The sequence below is a fragment of the Uranotaenia lowii genome, chromosome 2, assembly GCF_029784155.1.
Source record: "Uranotaenia lowii strain MFRU-FL chromosome 2, ASM2978415v1, whole genome shotgun sequence".
Classification (NCBI taxonomy): domain Eukaryota; kingdom Metazoa; phylum Arthropoda; class Insecta; order Diptera; family Culicidae; genus Uranotaenia; species Uranotaenia lowii.
The window spans coordinates 149,815,204-149,832,640 of record NC_073692.1 but is presented as its reverse complement, the minus strand read 5'-3'; the positions used below and the strand labels follow the sequence as shown (position 1 = coordinate 149,832,640).

The following is a 17,437-nucleotide window of genomic DNA, read 5'->3' as shown; positions in this document are numbered from 1 at the left end:
CATCTTTGCTTCTTCTAGCACAAATAATCACTCATTTAACACATCAAATAATCACTGGTATCCAATTCATCTTATTTTCTTTATTGTCTGTAAGATTCCTAACCGTTGAATTATTTCTGATTCTCAATTTTTGCTTCTGATTCACAAATTTGTCTGCCAATCTATTTTTAACTTACCGCCATCTTTTCCAGCGCAAATTATCACTCGTTAAAAAGTTTGAAAAAACACTTCGCTCATCAATAATTTATTTCCAATTCGATTGTATGTGCACTATCTCGCTAAGAGCTACTTACATGTTGGGAGCTTTTGTTCCGCCACCGACGCTTGCGCCATTGTCGTGATTTTCGCACTCCATCTCACCACATACAACACACTACTTCAGGTTTCCGGGGTTTTCGAATGTAACTAAAAACACAACCGTTCCTGTTAACAACGTTGTACAAACTGATTTATTTCTCTTTACTTTCCATCCACCACCGTTTTTCGTTCCGTTAAATTTCCCTTTCTGCTAACGGCAGAATAGGGGCTCTCTTCCTCAGCCGTTTCTGTTCCCTTTTTTTGTTTCCTTTTCATCACAAACCAAATCACCTATCAGTGCTACTAGAAATTCTCTTATTTAAATTCTCAAATTTATTTTTTTTTTCTCTTTATGATTTCAACCACCAATCTATTTTCCTACACATTGTTCCTCGTCCTTTCCTAAAACCGTTGATAGCTGAAGGGAACAGGTTGTTGTTTTCGATGAAATGTTCTAGTCGATCTTTGATTATGAGTTCATACACTTTGCGAAAACATGAAGCTAACGCGATTGGACGAACAGCAGAAGGAGAAATCGGATCATGGCCACTTTTAGGAATCGGTACAATTTTATAGGTTTTCCAGCTTTCCGGAATTCTTCCTGAAGCAAAAATTTGGCAATAGATTTTTCGCAACTGACTAAGCGCCGCCCATGGGAGACGATTTATGACGGAATATGGAACACCATCCAAACCAGGAGCCGAATCTTTACCGGTTTTCAAAACAGCTTGAATATCCGATACTGAGAATGGAAAACCAGTTTGAGAGCAACACGAACATTGTAGAAAAACCGGGGGTGGATTTTTGGCAGATGAGGGAGCCAACTTGTCCAAAACATCGTTGGCCAAATTGTCCGAAATTCTGATGTTTTTTGATGGCTCTCCGCGTCCTTTGAACCTTCTGGCCATCCTCCATAAGGTTGTGAGGGACGTAGAACTATCACAGCTATCACAAAAATGTTGCCAACTTTTCCTCTTCTTCTCGCGTACCAAATTTCTGAACCTTCGTTCTGTATTAGCGTACCCTTCGTAAGCTTCGGTTGACAGTTCCCGTTTCCAAGCGCGGAAAGCAACTCTGGTGGCTTTCTTCGCTTCTGTTAGCTCTTCGTCCCAATAGGGTTGCGGTATTCGGCGGGTGTGGTTCGAGTTTACTGATGGGCAGGACCTGCGCAGTGCTTGCCAAATCAGCTGAAAGAAGACATCAAAGCTATCCGGTTCTCCATTTTCGACGAATGATTCCTCGAGGCTTCCGGCAAAACGTTCCCAGTCGATTTTTCGAACATTAATTCCAGAGTAGAATTTCATCGCGCATGTAATACTCGAATGAAAAACTATCGGAAAATGATCGCTTCCATTTGGTGAATCCAAAACCTCCCAGTCGAAGCACAAACTAAGGCTCGAAGAAACCAGCGTGATATCAATTGCGCCCCACGACCGGTTTACATCAAACCTAGTTGGCTGACCGTTGTTGAGAATGACGAGATGAGATGTTTCGATGGCTTGATGAAGACGGTCTCCACGTATGTTTCCATGCTCGCTTCCCCATAGGTGATGTTTTGCGTTAAAGTCTCCTCCAATGATGCACGGTTTCGGAACGGTTGATAAAAAATTTTCAAACTGAGTCTGCGATATGTTGGCTTGCGGGTGTATGTACACAGATACAATAGTGATCAACCCGGAGATGTATTTGATCTGGCAGGCAACGGCTTGAATATCCGCTGGCAGTGCAATAGGAAATGCTACGGGATTTAGTTCTGAACGAATCGCGATGGCTACGCCCATCGAGTTTCGTCTGTGATCTTTACGAAACATGGTGTGCTGCGGTAGATTAAAGTTTGTGTGACTGTCGAGATGTGTTTCACTCAAAAGCGAAATATTGATATTATGTGTATTTATGAGCTGGGTTAAGGATGAGCGTTTACTATTTATCCCTCTACAATTCCATTGTAGACATTGCAGAGGAACGGTGGTTGTTAAAGTGCTTGGTGTGGTCTTTTCATAATCTGAGATTAGCAAAATAGCCTTTCAATTTATCACTAACAACATCTGAAATTCTCTCCAAAACCATTTGTTGGATTTTTTGTCGAGTTTCAATATCTTCCTCAGGAACTTCCAGAGCATCTGCAACGATATCGATGACCTCAGTAGATTCAATCGTCGATCGGATCGAATCGCAAACCCCGTCAGAAATGTTAACTTCAAGTTGGGGAAGCTCATCGTCCGAATCGACATTATAACGACGTTTGCTGGAAGGATTAGATCCATTCTTGTCAACATTATTTGTTTGGCAAGCTACTGCCACGGTGGATATTGTTGTTGGTTGAGAGATGATAGGTAGTGAGTTTGATGAATCATTTGAATTTGTTCCACAAAACCAATCGACACGTCCTTGTGAAAAAGTGTCACGCCGCTCTTTATCGGTTTTCTTTTTTTGAATTATTTTCGGACATAGCTTGTGATCATTGGCCCGATGGGAGCCTAAACAGTTAACGCACTGTGGCTCACTATTTTCACACGCATGATCTTCGCCGCCCACTTGCTCCAAGCACTGATTGCAGCGTTTAGCACTCTTGCATCCTTTTTTGTCATGTCCCAAGCGCCAGCAGTTACCACACTGGCGGACAGGATAAATGTATTGCTTAACAGCATAAAGCACTCTATTTAACTCGATGTGAGTAGGTAAACTCTGCCCAGCGAAAGTAAAAATCACCGTAAACAGGGCTTCCTCTTTATCATCAGCCAATTTTCTAAGCACACGACGAGCATGAACTATCTCCGGGTTATCAACTTGATTCGACTTGCGTTTATCGTAAGCATTAGCAAACTTCAATTCTTCATCACAAATATCCGGCTCAATATAGGCTACCCCCAGACACTCCACCAGCCGTTGGGGGATAAAAAAACGCACTTCATTTGAGGTACCGATGCCTGCTATTTCATTAGCAGCATCCCTCGATCGCATCAAAATTTTCATTTTGGTTTTAGAAACCGGCATAGCACGAATAAAATCGTCACCAAATTTCTTCACCAGACTTTTAGCAATCTTCGCAGCAGATATATTCCCGACATTTGTTTCAGCCATAACGAGATATGGCCCAGCATAATTTTCGTGATATTTCCGTACTCGAACTTCATTTTTCGATGACCTTGGTGTATCGTTGTGGGTCATTGCACCGCTCGACAATAGAGTGTGGAAGGAGAGAAAAAAAATAAATTAGATTTCAATTCAGCTCACACACACGATGTGCAACGTACCGTAGTTCAAACGAGACTGCAGTTGTCTTTTTTTTTTTTACTACTCATAACCGCTGAACCTCTTCTAGTTTGAAATAATCATATTGCTATTTTTTTTTGTTAATATTGCGAAGATCTATTGTAGCCTATTTATAGTCTTGAATTATATATTTGATTTGAGATATGCGTATATCTATTAAAATACGATTTTGATTTTCTTAAATTGATACTACAGAAGAGCTGCCTGGAAATTATATAATTTAAGAAGCATAATCCTTGAAATCGTGTTCCTTTCCACATATTTTTCCAATAAAAGATAAGTCACTGTCAATTGTGAAATAATTGATGAAAGTAAAATGTAGATATACATACCCGCCCGGATGCTTGAATTTGAATTTTATCTACAGTCTGTTGTTGAGATTTTAGAATATTATCCCTGGATGCTCTTTAGACATAAAAACTCGAAATAGATTCACTCTATTCTTTTTTTATTCGTTTGCAATCCTCTGTTTGCTTTCTTTTTGTCTCCAGAATAGTTCCATTACGATCGATTCCGCAGTAGAAATGAATAACAACACAATTTTTATTTAAGATTAGTTGAAAATCATGCAGAGTTCAACACGACATAAATCAGGAACAAAAATACAATAACTAATTACATAAATCAACCCTATTTTCTACCGGTACCTATGCCGTTTTCGGTGCTATTCATTTTCGTCGAATTATGAACCCTGTTCATAACCATACTTTTTCATTTCTGACAATCAATCCTTCATATATAAATCCAATCATTTCTCACGCTTGTCAGACTTTTCAGTGATAAGATACTGCTTACTCGTAACTCGCTGATTGTGCTTTTCTTTTCAATTTTATCCAACATTTTTCAGAACACATTTTATTTTCAAATCGAATAACCACTTCACTCAAAACCAATTCTGAGTAAACCTCTCAACGTTTAATCACTTGAAATAAATTCTAAACAACCTTTCTAGACTTATCAAAGATAATTTCGTGTCAGACGTGTATACTTTTTTCCGCTTTATTTTTATCATTTTAAACCAATTTCTGAGCAATTAAGATCAAATATACTTGATCTTCTAATCTTAGCTTATAACGTATTCTGATCTAACAAAATCCAAACGAAATGATAATTATTTTTATTCACATCAATTTTTTAAAATTAAAAACCATTATTATCAATCTTTCATCCATCGAACTGATGCAATTATTGTTTTAAAGATGAGCACAAACCATACGCACAATACAACGCAAAAATATACCAACAGCAGATGTGATGCTCAGAACAGTTCTTTAACCGCCCTCAAAGCTAGACTTTACAATCATCAGCTCTTTATCCGATCCGATGTGAAAAAAAAATCAACCCACTTACGAATAAAAAAAAAATCTTCCGCTGGTCTATCACATCACACAGTTCATATGTGCACAACTACGTAACGGCACCCATTCCTCATCTCCCTCGCTCTCCCGCTATCGATCAACAATTGGTTGCAACACTTACCATGCGTGCGTCGATCGCGCAGGCTACCGCGGCAGCCGTTGTGTTTAGGCTAAGATGCGTGTGACCTTGAACTATGCAAACTATCGAAAGCACTTCCATGCAGAGGATTTTTTATTTCCTCCATGACATTCAATTAAATTACTCAACCTTCCTTTTTATAAAATGACCAACGCTTAAAAGGAAACAACACCACTCTTGATAAAGGAGCACTTTGCTCTAATTGATAACCAATTATTTTTGTAAAGATTTCACAATTATCACACTTAAGCAATGGAATCTTTTTGATCTCACAGAAATAACCACTCAATACGAATTCTTCAGTTGCACATAATAACACTCTAAGAATTTAATTCCGGGATCTTTTTTTACTTTTATTTTCAACTATCTCCCAGTTAAAGCGTTACTTTCCGTCACGAGGTAATAGCCAGCGCGCAATTCGGTTTCACTTCTTTTCGTCACACTTTTTTCCGTCGTCGCCACATGTGACAGCGAGCCGATGCACCACGCTTGGTGGTCTACACGCGAATGCCGAGTCAGTCCCCGTCGGCTATACGAGTGTACTTTGCGAGTTGACCTTCACTAGAGTGCAGGCACACAAAGGTACTTTTAGTACTACGAGATTACATTAAATGTATGCTTCAAGTTTATGACATCACCACAGACGGCATAATTTTTTAGAATCAAATCTATTGGTAAGAAATAAAGTCATGAATTCTTGGTTTTAGATTTTTTTTCCTAGTTTTGTTTAATATTAAAAGTAGTAAACATCTGTCGCATGACTCGCATATCAACTCGTTGATATGTAAAATAAGTATTCGCTGAAGGAGTTTGGAAGTTAAATCTTTAGTTTCAAATCATGAAATTGTTTAGTTACACTTCTTAATATAAACCCATTCTAAGACGAGTTAGGGGTTACAAAGGTCAAGATTTCACTTTCAATACGCATGTTTTGTGAAACTTCATTTCGAAATTTACAATTAAACATTTGACTTGGAAAAAATCTCCATAGAGGAGGTGCCCTTAAACCACAATAAATCAAGTGAAAATGGGTTGCATTTTTAATGTTTTTGGTTTTATTTTAATAGAAAAGGCATTCGAAAAAAATTGTAAGTCGATGTTTCCTAAATTAATTGTGCTATATTTCGATAACGAAGGGTTTAACTTTCACAAATAAGATTTTCTTGATTATTCTTCTCACTACAACAGTGCGCAGAAAACAAAATACATTTTATGTAGTTCTTAAAATGTTAAAATTCTACCTCTAAATTGGACACCCTATCGTCCAATTGATGAATAAATCATCACTGTTAATTGTTAAAAGATGTTCTTGATTAGATTTTTTTTTATCTAAAATCCATTATTTTCATGAAATTCCATCCGGACAAGGTATTGTTTGTAGCAATTTTCAATCTTTTAAGGAATTATTCATCTCACCTGCAGGGCTAAAGATTCGTCACTATTTAGTAACTTTGTCACTTCTTCTGAGCTGGTCACACACCAGTTGCTTTTTTTTAAAATTTGGTCATTGAAGTAACTATTTTTATTATTTTCTGACAAATGAATACTTTCAATCTTCAAAAGCTTCTGATTTTCTTTCAAAATTCCATTTTATCTTTATCTTTATAGAAGGGGAAAGAGCCCATATAAGTTTAAATTCAATCCAACAACTAATATGCGCGTGAAAACCCTCATCATTTTCATAAACAGATTAGAATTTTAATCCAAATGATACATTGAGCACTCGAAATTAACACACCTTACAATCCAGCAATATTCTGTACAGTTAATCTTAGGCCTAGATTAAGCTTTTCCAAAGCTCTTAGTGAAATTTTCATTTCAATGTGCCGCGAGATAAACAAAAATCAGAAACTGATTATACGCGATTGAACATTCTAAATATAGTGAATTTTAATAAAAATTTTAAAAACGTCGCTGATGAACTGGCAACAAAACACAGACTTCCGACAATCTAGTACTTTGTAGGAAATAAAGGATGATAATTTGAATTTCTCTTAAAGAAAATGGCATCACTTGGAATGCGCGTATGAATACCATAGAAAGAGAACTTGAGAAAGTGAGAGAAGTAAATTCTCTGAAACCTCATTCAGTTAAGCAAATTTGCAAAAGACGGACGCGCGAAATTTCAAGATAAAAAAAATAGATTTTGTTTTAGAAAGAAAACTATCGGCAGTGATTAAAATCACTACAATGGCGCAATTGGTAGGTGAGTTAATAGCGTAGGGGAGAGGCGGGCTATATGCGCATATTAAGGAAAGCACTCATTTTCTCACATATTCCAATAGATAAGAGTCTGAAAACTATATACACATGAGCGGACATCTGTTTTATATACGTTAGAGCCATTTTTTTGTGAAAATCTCTTACAGTTTTTGTGAAAATAATTTTAGTCAAGAAGTCAAAATAGCCGATTTCCGAAACTGGCGGGCTAAATGCGCATATTTATGTTTTTAGCTATATTTCATTAACAGTTGCAATATTTTGAAATTCTTTAATTGAAAATGGTAGAAACGGATGTTAAGCATACGTCAAGGCTGAAATTTTGGTGAAACTTTTTACATCACTAGTTCTTTTGCATAAAACATAGTTAGGTATGCTATATAACCATATTTCATGGTAATATTTTGTTCATATCGTATTTTTATCGGATCAATATGAAGTTCTTCTTTTTTCGCTGTAAGATCGTGATTTGAGTGTAGATTTGATGTTTCAATGATAAAAAGTAAAAAATTTATAAGACTAATTTATTTTTCTTGATATAGGCATTTAACCTGCCTTGATATGGGCATTCAGAACCTGTCTCTTATTCCAATATCTGATCATTTACAACCTTGCCAAAAGCTTCAATTTGTTGAATTCCCGATTTCCAGATGAATAAGAAAGAAAAACCATTAAAATTTTTGTTCACAGAATCTGTACGCACGATAATTAAAGTTCAATATATTATAACAAAACTGACAAAAATCTTGTTTGAATTTTTAAAATATTTTGGCTTCATATAAGAATCAAATTTCTTTATGCCCTGTTTCAATAGCATATTACCCTCAAACTACACTGATTAGATACGTTGAATCTCCAGCCATATCGCCAATCGGCTGTATGCGCATATTACCCAACATGCGCATTTAGGAACACTTCCCCCTAGTTTTTTTCGTCATGTAATACCTAACTGCAAAACACTCCCGTGAAAAAAATTATACAAATCGGTTTTGTGTTAGTGTGTATGTGAATTTTGTTCCTAAGACGTTTTACCGTGCAATGAAGTTAATAAGTGAATACAGGAAATATGCGTATCTATTTCCGCGACAATTGGATGGAAATATAACAAACGAAAGAAATTTTACTTATCAATGAATTGCAGATTCTGTTTCCCAGTGCTGAGCACAGAGTGCTCTCTTGAAAAATTCTGGCACGGAGTGCCCTGTGAAAAAGCATCAAATGAAGTACAGAGTACCTGCTTTTTGGATTCAAACTTAGCCTCAATTTGAACACTGTATTGGTGAAGCAAAACACCACAAACTTAAACAACTATCATCTAGAGTGAAATTTACGAAGCAAAAATGTACTAAAGACTATTTAAAAACTCTAAAAAAAAATTTTCATTTATTTGGTATCCTAGAAAATTTGATGTATTTATATTATCTTATATTAAATTCCGCATTTAAATGTTATAAACTCGTAAACCCACATTTCAAATCCAAGAAAAAAGTTATCTATTTAAACAAATATTTCACAAAGGCTAACCTTCCCTTTAAAATAAATTTAAAAATTGAAGAATGAGGGAATGATTTTTAAAATAAGACGAAATATAAACATTGTTACGCACGGATAATTGAATCATGAAAAAACGAATAATCTTTCTCGGTCCTTCTTGGTCGTATCATACTCTTCTATTAATTACGCTAAAAATGCATCATTTGTTAGAATATTCAGGCGCTAGTACTAAGAGTTCCGACAAAGGAAAGTGATTTTAATCACTGCCGATAGTTTTTTTTCTAAAAACAAAATCTATTTTTTTTTATCTTGAAATTTCGCGCGTCCGTCTTTTGCAAATTTGCTTAACTGAATGAGGTTTCAGAGAAATTACTTCTCTCACTTTCTCAAGTTCTCTTTCTATGGTATTCATACGCGCATTCCAAGTGATGCCATTTTCTTTAAGAGAAATTCAAATTATCATCCTTTATTTCCTACAGAATTCAAAAATACAAATGTTTTTAATAGTCAAACACTATTTCTCTAGTTTTAAGTCATAGATGGCAGCACTATCTTGCCATTTAACCAAATTCATGACCATTTTCGAATATCCGGGATTAATTAGGGAGTGCTGGATGATTTTGGTCAAGAAATAAATACATGTATCGTGTAAACGCTTTGGAAATTCTAAGATCACTAAATCCCATAAAAATTAGAATTTCATCAAGGTCACTAAAAGTAAATTCTTGTGACCGATTATCAGAATAAAGTTATACTTTGCGATGGAGCTTGATGGACCAGGCTAGCAGTATTAATAGTATGATTTGCAATTGAATCGGAAGTTGAGATGAGCAGGAATTTTGGACGGTTGTATATTTTAGTGCTGGTGATTCTTTTGCAAATCCGGAAAAGCTTTCTGCAGAGTGAATTTCCACAAAATTGTGATGGGAAAATACCTCAAAATGATGAATATGGGCCTAAATAAACCTGGAGAATCAAGATTGAGACTAAGTTTGGTTTTAACTACAAGATAGTGCTGCCATCTACGACTTGAAACTGGAAAAAGTGTGGTTTACTGTACAAAATCAAAGATTTTGATTTCCAACCTATTTTTTACTGATTCAAAATTAATCCCGAATGTTTGTTTCATCATTTCACGTCATTTTAATGAAGAAAGTAAGTAGTTTGGTAAAGAATAACAGCTTAAATATCAAATTCCTTAACGCTAGAGGAGCATCTCTTGAAACCCTCTATTAAAACCTTTGAAAACATTTGGAATTCTGGAAAACTCCTTAAAATGTAGTTATCTATTCAAATAATTCGTAGAAACATTATTATTCACTTTTACACAGTTAATTTTTAGAAATAATCATGTTTTTGTTGAAAAAACTCAAGTGGTTCTATTCTTATTTCGCACCCTTTTTTCACATTTTTGGTCCTCAACGCCAATTGCTACCACCAAAAAAAGTAAACTTATGCTTGATTTATCCGTTAAGCAATTCAGAACAAACTGTGGAAGAAAATTTTCGAAAATTTCAATCATTCATATTTTAACAAGCAAAACACATAGTGGTGCTATTCTTATTTCGCTCACTGTAGCTAAAAATGTGAAAAAGACAAATTAGACAAATTATTTAGGAGGTGTTTTGAGGTCTATTTTTTTTTGTTTTGGCTCAAAATGCATCCACTTTTTTGTAACTTGTAACTAAATGGTACGAAGGTCTTCGATAAACTTCTTCATTAGAAAAAAAAAACCATCCGAAGAGTTTGAAATTAACACAAAAGCGATAAAATGCTTTCCATAGTAAAAAGGAAAGATTATATTTGTTTTTCAAAACATAATTTTTAACTTTTCTATACAAACCTAACAGTTAAAATTAATTCACGATGAGTTATGAACCGAAACAAAATTTTTATCCTTTTTTTCCAATTTCAGGTCCTTAGTGATAGAAAATAAACTCAAAATTGGTTTAGTCTGTAGTCTTGTAGTACCATGTGATAAACTTTTTTTTTGCTGTCAAGAGCTCCCTTTTAAATTTGCAAATTGCTCATGAAATTATGGATTGAAATTTGTTAAGCCCCTATTAATGACATTTTTTACTTGATGGGGTTACTTATTTTGCCCTGATTTCATTTGAAAGTAACTATTTTCTCCTACTTTTTTGCCGTATGGTTCTTCTAGCCCTGCACCATCTTTAAAACCAAGCATGGTTTTGTTTTGATGAGCTCCTAAAGTGTTAGATTTAATATAAATTATAATTTTTTCATTAATTTGGTTTACAGGTTTTTTTAATTACTGTCAGAAAAAAAAACAACACTGAGGTAATTTTCTGAAGACCTGAAAAAACAAAGCCAGAATGTTTTGGAAGTATTTGATAGAAAACATTTATACAATTCAAACAAACCATAGTTTATGAAATCATTTGTTAATGAATTTTGATTCTACAATCAAAACAGAAATCCGAGTCTATCCGGCTAAAAGCCCTTTTTGCTGAAATATACCGGTGACTTAAAAAAAATAACAGTTTTGAGATATTCTCATTTTATAAAAACTCTGAACTTGCTAAGACATTCCAGAATTTAACCATCTCGTATCCGGGCCGGAAAATTTCGAGTGTTTTTTTTAATCTGGCAAAAACTGAGCGTTTGATTTCCAATTATCTAATCTAAAACCGGGAAATATTCGGGCAAAGCTCATCCACTATTCGTAACAACCAAGAGAAAGATATAAGACAGTCAGTTGAAACTTAAGTTTTTCGTCGAAGCCCATTAAATATTGTTCGATGCTTTCAAAATAAATGACAAATTAGTTTTGATGAAAAAAAAAACTCTGATAATTCGTTTTAGACCCAAACCAAAGCTTATCATTAATCAATTTGAATTTTCTGGTAAATTTTGTAAATAATGTGGAAAAATCCGGGCAATAACCGGGGATGTTCATGAAATCCGGTCATTCGGACCAGACCGGATTCATCTGCATTTGTTTCTAATATATCTGTCATGTTCGGATAATACCGGGCAACCCAGAGTGTTTTATCTTGCTCAACCAGTCTTCACAAGGTTTTTCTTGAACCCTTCCCAGAAGGAATGTTAAATATGAATTAATTGTCAAATGACATTTTTAAAGCTTTCGAAATATTTCTGCTGATTTTTGATTGACAGACAAAAACAGAGTCAAGAATTTTTTTCTGGCTACCTTCAAATAATTATTCATCCAATTTTCTCTAGGTATTCAGATTTTGACTCCACAAAAATGAAAATAAAACACGTAAGTAGTTATACTTTTTTTTGCCTTGTTTAATTGCACGCAGTTTTGCACACTCTCTGCTTGTTATTTTAAGGATACCATGTTCATCTTTCATCAAACTCCCAACAAATGAAAATGCATGTATTGTTTTAAAATAATCCATTTAAACTGATCCATATCCACAACTTCACTTTCTCCGCAGACTTTGACTCCCGGTATTTCTGGAACTGGACCGACTTCCAGTCCTACCTGGACTTCATGTTGGTGGTTTGGGTCGTCGGGGCGTTCGTCACCTACCTGATGCTGTCGGTGACCTGGTTCATGGAAACGATCGGCTTCCTTGCGGTGTTTACCGAGGCCATGCTGGGTAAGTCTTCCCGGAATAATGCAAAATTTAAATTTGTCGATTGATTTGGTTTTTTGGTGTTATTTTCAGGTGCGCCCCAGTTCCTGCGAAACTATAGGAATAAATCCACCCACGGCATGAGTATCTGCATGGTGATCATGTGGACGGCCGGTGATATGTTTAAGACTGGTTACTTTATCTTAAGGCACGCCCCGACGCAGTTCTGGATTTGCGGTACCCTGCAGGTGAGTTGGGGATAAGTTTCATCTGGGTTTAAGGATTGAAAGCTTATTAAAATTGTTCTTGTTGCAGGTCAGCTTGGATCTCGCCATCCTGCTGCAGGTGTACATCTATCGGAAAAATCCGCCCCGCAGCACCCACCGTGGAGACTAGCAGTTTGCCCCCCAAAATATTCAACAAAATGGCAACAATAACACCCTGAACCATAGCAGTTTCAACAACAACAACAATAACAGTAAACATACCAACAATTCGATAACCAAAATTAACTCCTACACTCAAACGATTCCGATTCCGCTGGCGGCCGGTCGTTATTCCGGCGGAGCGGCTGGCTTTCTGGGACATCCCGGTGCTCGGGTAATGGCCGCCTGTACGTCTTCCTCGCCAGCCGCTTCGTCGTTTTATAGTTCCGTTGTAAGTGGGCCAGGATCGGGACTTCCAGCCGTTGCAGTTCCGATGGTTCCACTGGAATGTGCTGTATCGCTGAAATCGGGAGCCTTGACACCACACCGTACGGTTACGGGACCGGGTAGGGAGAGAAGATTCCAGCATTCCAAGTCCCACTCGATTGGTGGCTCCAGAGATGGAACTCCGGTTAGAATAGTAGGGGGTGGAGTCAATCGGAGAAGCAACTCGGAACGATACGACCGGAGCAAGACGGCATCATTGCCGCTGCCCAGGAGGAGGCAGCTGGCTGTGAATGCCGGGAATGAGGAGGAAGAGGATGATGAACAGACCGAAGAACGTGATACAGTAGTGAGGGTAAGCGTGTTGAATGAGGATGTATATAACTTGAGTAATGCCGGAGATGTGTGTTCGTATGGAATGTCGGCCCGCCGAGAAGACGACTCTAACTGTACCTTAAACAGCAATAGCTACAAAGAGCAGTACATTTTGGGTAGTAGCTACTATAATAGTAACATTAATAGGCACTACGGCCAGGAGCGGTACGATTCCAAGCTGTTGAGTTCCAATGGGGAGCGAATCAAGAACGGCGAGGCCGAAGAGTATTTTGTGGAATCTCCTCCGGCAGCAATAGAGGAAAAGATTCAGCGGTTGGAGCCAAAACCACATCACTACGGAACCAATTCCAAAGCCCTCAAGGACATCTTATGACGACACGCAGCACTGGTCATGTGGCCAGTGCTGGATCACGATCAAATCGCCAGGCTGCAGGAGTACGAACATTCCAAACAGTCGGCGACTTCCACCATATCAAACAATGAATCTCGCACGATGCGTTCAGCGGAGACTCAAACCGAACTACTGGAATGTAGCGGTGATGAAGGGGCCAGCAGTGAAGATGCCGGAAGCTGCCTGGATGATGAGATGGAAGCAGTCATCCCTGGTTCGATGGAGGCAACCGAAAGCCGAGTGAGAATCTCCAACAGTTCCAACGAAGACGACGACGACGACAAAGATGAGCTGGACACGCTGGAAGACACGAAGTTGAAGAACATCAAGCGCCTAAATTGCGGCAATTTGTTCCACTTCAACAGACTGGAACTGCTAAACGAGCGATGCTCGGTGACCGTTGCAAGCCAGCAGATTAGCGATAGCAGCCGTAATCTTTGCGAACACGAAATGTACGTGGCCATCGACGAAGAGCTAGAGGCACCAAATTCTTTTGGTTCCATCGGAGAGGGAAAACGGACTAACACAGGAGATTCCAAAGGCAGTACGGTGATCTTCATCCAGGAAAGCCCAGAAGTCATATTATAGCAGTGGCATTTCTCTTTTTATTTGGCTACGATTGTTTATTTATCGATAGTGACACTATTGAAAAGAGAAAAATTATTGTTGATAGTATACTGTACCCTGTTGAAAGTCAAAGCTGAACGAGCGCGAGGAGTCAAAAGTACTTGTACAGAGGTGATCTATTTTTGTACCAAATACCAAACTAAGCAAAGAGTAACGTTTTAAACATTGTCCTAAAGAACTATTTAAGCAATCAATTAAAAATTGACTCTGATAGCTAAACAAAAACCGAATAAACAGTAACATGCGCTTCGTGATTTATACTCCAAGGAAACGAAAAATCTGAAACAAAATCCCAACTGAAACGATATCTGTACTCCTTTTCCTTCTAAAACTTTTAAAAAGATCAAACTTCTTCACACTACAACTCCACTCGAAACTCCACTCTTCTCACCTCTAGCCTAAAAAACCGAAATTGAACGAAATCTACTCCACGCTAAATCCACTAGCAACAAAATCATTTTATTTTGGATTAAGAAAAAAAAGTCGTAAAAACGATTAAACATCACAAAAACCACACACACAGATAAAGAGAATATTTTTGGGGGGTCCTTTGGTTTAAGCAATCAAATATCCTATAACATCAACCTAATTGTAGATAAGTAAAATAAAACTTAAATGAATAAAAAGCATAACCGTTTAGCGTTATGCCGGAAAAAAAACAAGAAAATAATAAAAAAGAAAAAAGGAAAAACTAATTCGAATCAGTCAAACGAATAATTTCAAATCCAAACAAACAAAATAAAAACGAGTAAGACTTATTGCCTATAACACACAGCCTTTACTAGTACGCTTTCAGTAAATTATTAGGAAAAATCGGAATGAATTGAAACCGACTAATTGTGTAAAATTGTATGATTTTCAATTTTCTCTAATTTTTAATTGTTTAGCGAATTGTCAATTGCTATGACCAATCTAGTCCCGCATTTCAAATCTAACTTCAAACAATGAAAATGGTTGTTTAAAAGTACACAAACTAAATTACGATTGAAGAAGAAATTCTGATTTAGTTTTTTTTTATGATTCGATCAGTTGAAAGTTTAATTCCTAAATGCGATTAAATGTTTGTACCAGAATTGATTAATCTGCTTTTGCAAATATGAGAAAGTGCTCAGCATAGCAAATTATTTTTGGATCATTTTTCTCCATTAAGGCAATGTTTTTATGATAAAATTTGGATTAAAAAAAATCATAAGGATCTAAATCGGTTCATTTACACTTCAGCTATAAATACACTCCATCGAAGTTAGGGCTTTACGGAAACGCATGAGTTGCATTTACAAACCTTTAAAACAGATGTTTGTTTAATTATAACAAATCAGCAATATAAAATTATGATAGTAGAGAGAAGCAGTTCTTCAAATTATTTTTTTATTTTTAAACTGTGACCCAGAGATGGGTCTTGACTCAAACAATGTTGTAGAGAAATGAATCCAACTGTAAGTTGAAATTTCAGGGACTAGACAAGATGAAAATTAACGTTGAAAAACATGCGAAAAAAAAGGCGAAAACAAGACGAATTTGTTTCACATGTTCTTCAACGTTAATTTTCATCTTGTCTAGTCCCTGAAATTTCAACTTAGAGTTGGATTCATTTCTCTACAAAAAATATTGTTTTATTTCCTAGAAAATCTGTTGTGTAAACTTTAAACTTAATATACCTTCCTTTTTGACGAAGCATTTTTTACACATGCAATCGAATTTGTCCAAATTGGAAATTTTAAAACTATTTTCTTTCAATTTTCACACCGCTGGTTTCTCTCCAGTGTTTGAACTAAGGCTTCCATGCTTGTTAACTTCTGTTATCTAACCATCTTTTAAGCAGTTATTTGTTTCATTTTTTGTAAACCACACTTACAAACATGAATAGAGAAATACAAAATCATAAGCAAAATTAGTTCAGCATGTCATAGCAGCAAATCTGAAGCGAGTAAAATGCACTAACAAACTAAAGCGTAATCAACAGGAACACACACATTAGCTTGGGAAATAGTTTATAGAAACAGTTACGGTGTAAATCATTCAAATTCAAAAGGAAAAACCAACTACTGGATTCACATTATCAGAACAACACTTAACAATCGGAGGATTTAACAAGTCGTCACACTTACACCAGAAATACCACTATATAGGCCTATTTAAAACAAGATGTAACACTAATAAAATGTAAACTGCAAATAGCTAAACAAGCTAACAAAATTGAAGAAAGAAAAAAAGACAAACCCGAAACTACCACTCACAAACTCTCATCTAAGACAGTAAAAGTGCCATTTCTCTGAACCAGGTTTATACAAACGCAAAAATAAAAATTCTAAAATCTACGTTTTCCATATTTTTCCCATGTGCAAATATGCGTTTATTAGCTAGCAGGTTTCTTTTGTAAAGTAAATCGATCGTTTGAGTTTGTCATAAACTTGAAAAAATAAAAACATTATGAGTGAAACAATTTACGTTAAGACCATTGAACGATGAGTTGCCTAATTTTTTACGTCCTGAAAATAAATATTCAAATAATAAATTTATTCAAATCCACAGAGCCAACGATGTTGGTTTTAGTGGATTCGGATAGAAAAAGAAAACAAGCAAACAAGCAAAACAATATATATTTTAAAACTTGAAATCAATGCATTAAAAAAACCATCAACGTCTTGGTGAACGAGAAGATAGATGAAAGCGTAAAAATGTGAATAAAAGCTAAACATGAGAATGAAAAACGAATTTTTTAAGTACATATTCTCAAGATGACAAATCCTTTGACAAACCCATTTTGCAGACCAGTTTTAATTTGATAACTAAAAAATTGAAAAGTATCATCAAACCTTACTTTTCATGAAAAATAAGATTGGATGATACTAGTAATTGCTTAGATACAGCTGCTGGTTCTTTCCTGAAAACCTTTTGAATCTAACGGTTTACAAAAAAAAGCGGTACACCTCAGGAGAAAATTAAAATGATAAATCTTATTTTATCAATAACTCGATAAGGCCACACTTCTTGGCCTTGTAGCATAGTGGAATTGATGTGAAATAGTTTAAAGCTGAGTTTTGAACCGGTCTCATTGTTTAAAACTGTTGAGAAATGTTTTC

At 36.0% G+C, this 17,437-nt stretch overlaps 1 protein-coding gene across 2 annotated transcripts in view; it reads left to right on the top strand.

Moving 5' to 3' along the window:
* LOC129743957 (solute carrier family 66 member 2) overlaps positions 1-16,464 on the top strand; it is a 142,266-nt gene extending 125,802 nt beyond the window's left edge. For both annotated transcript variants that reach the window (XM_055736207.1, XM_055736206.1), the window contains 3 exons: positions 12,210-12,374; positions 12,444-12,598; positions 12,666-16,464. In XM_055736207.1, the coding sequence (XP_055592182.1) occupies positions 12,210-12,374; positions 12,444-12,598; positions 12,666-12,746 (401 nt within the window). In that variant the 3' untranslated portion in view covers positions 12,747-16,464. The remainder of the gene's footprint in view (positions 1-12,209; positions 12,375-12,443; positions 12,599-12,665) is intronic.
* The last annotated feature ends 973 nt before the right edge of the window (positions 16,465-17,437 follow it).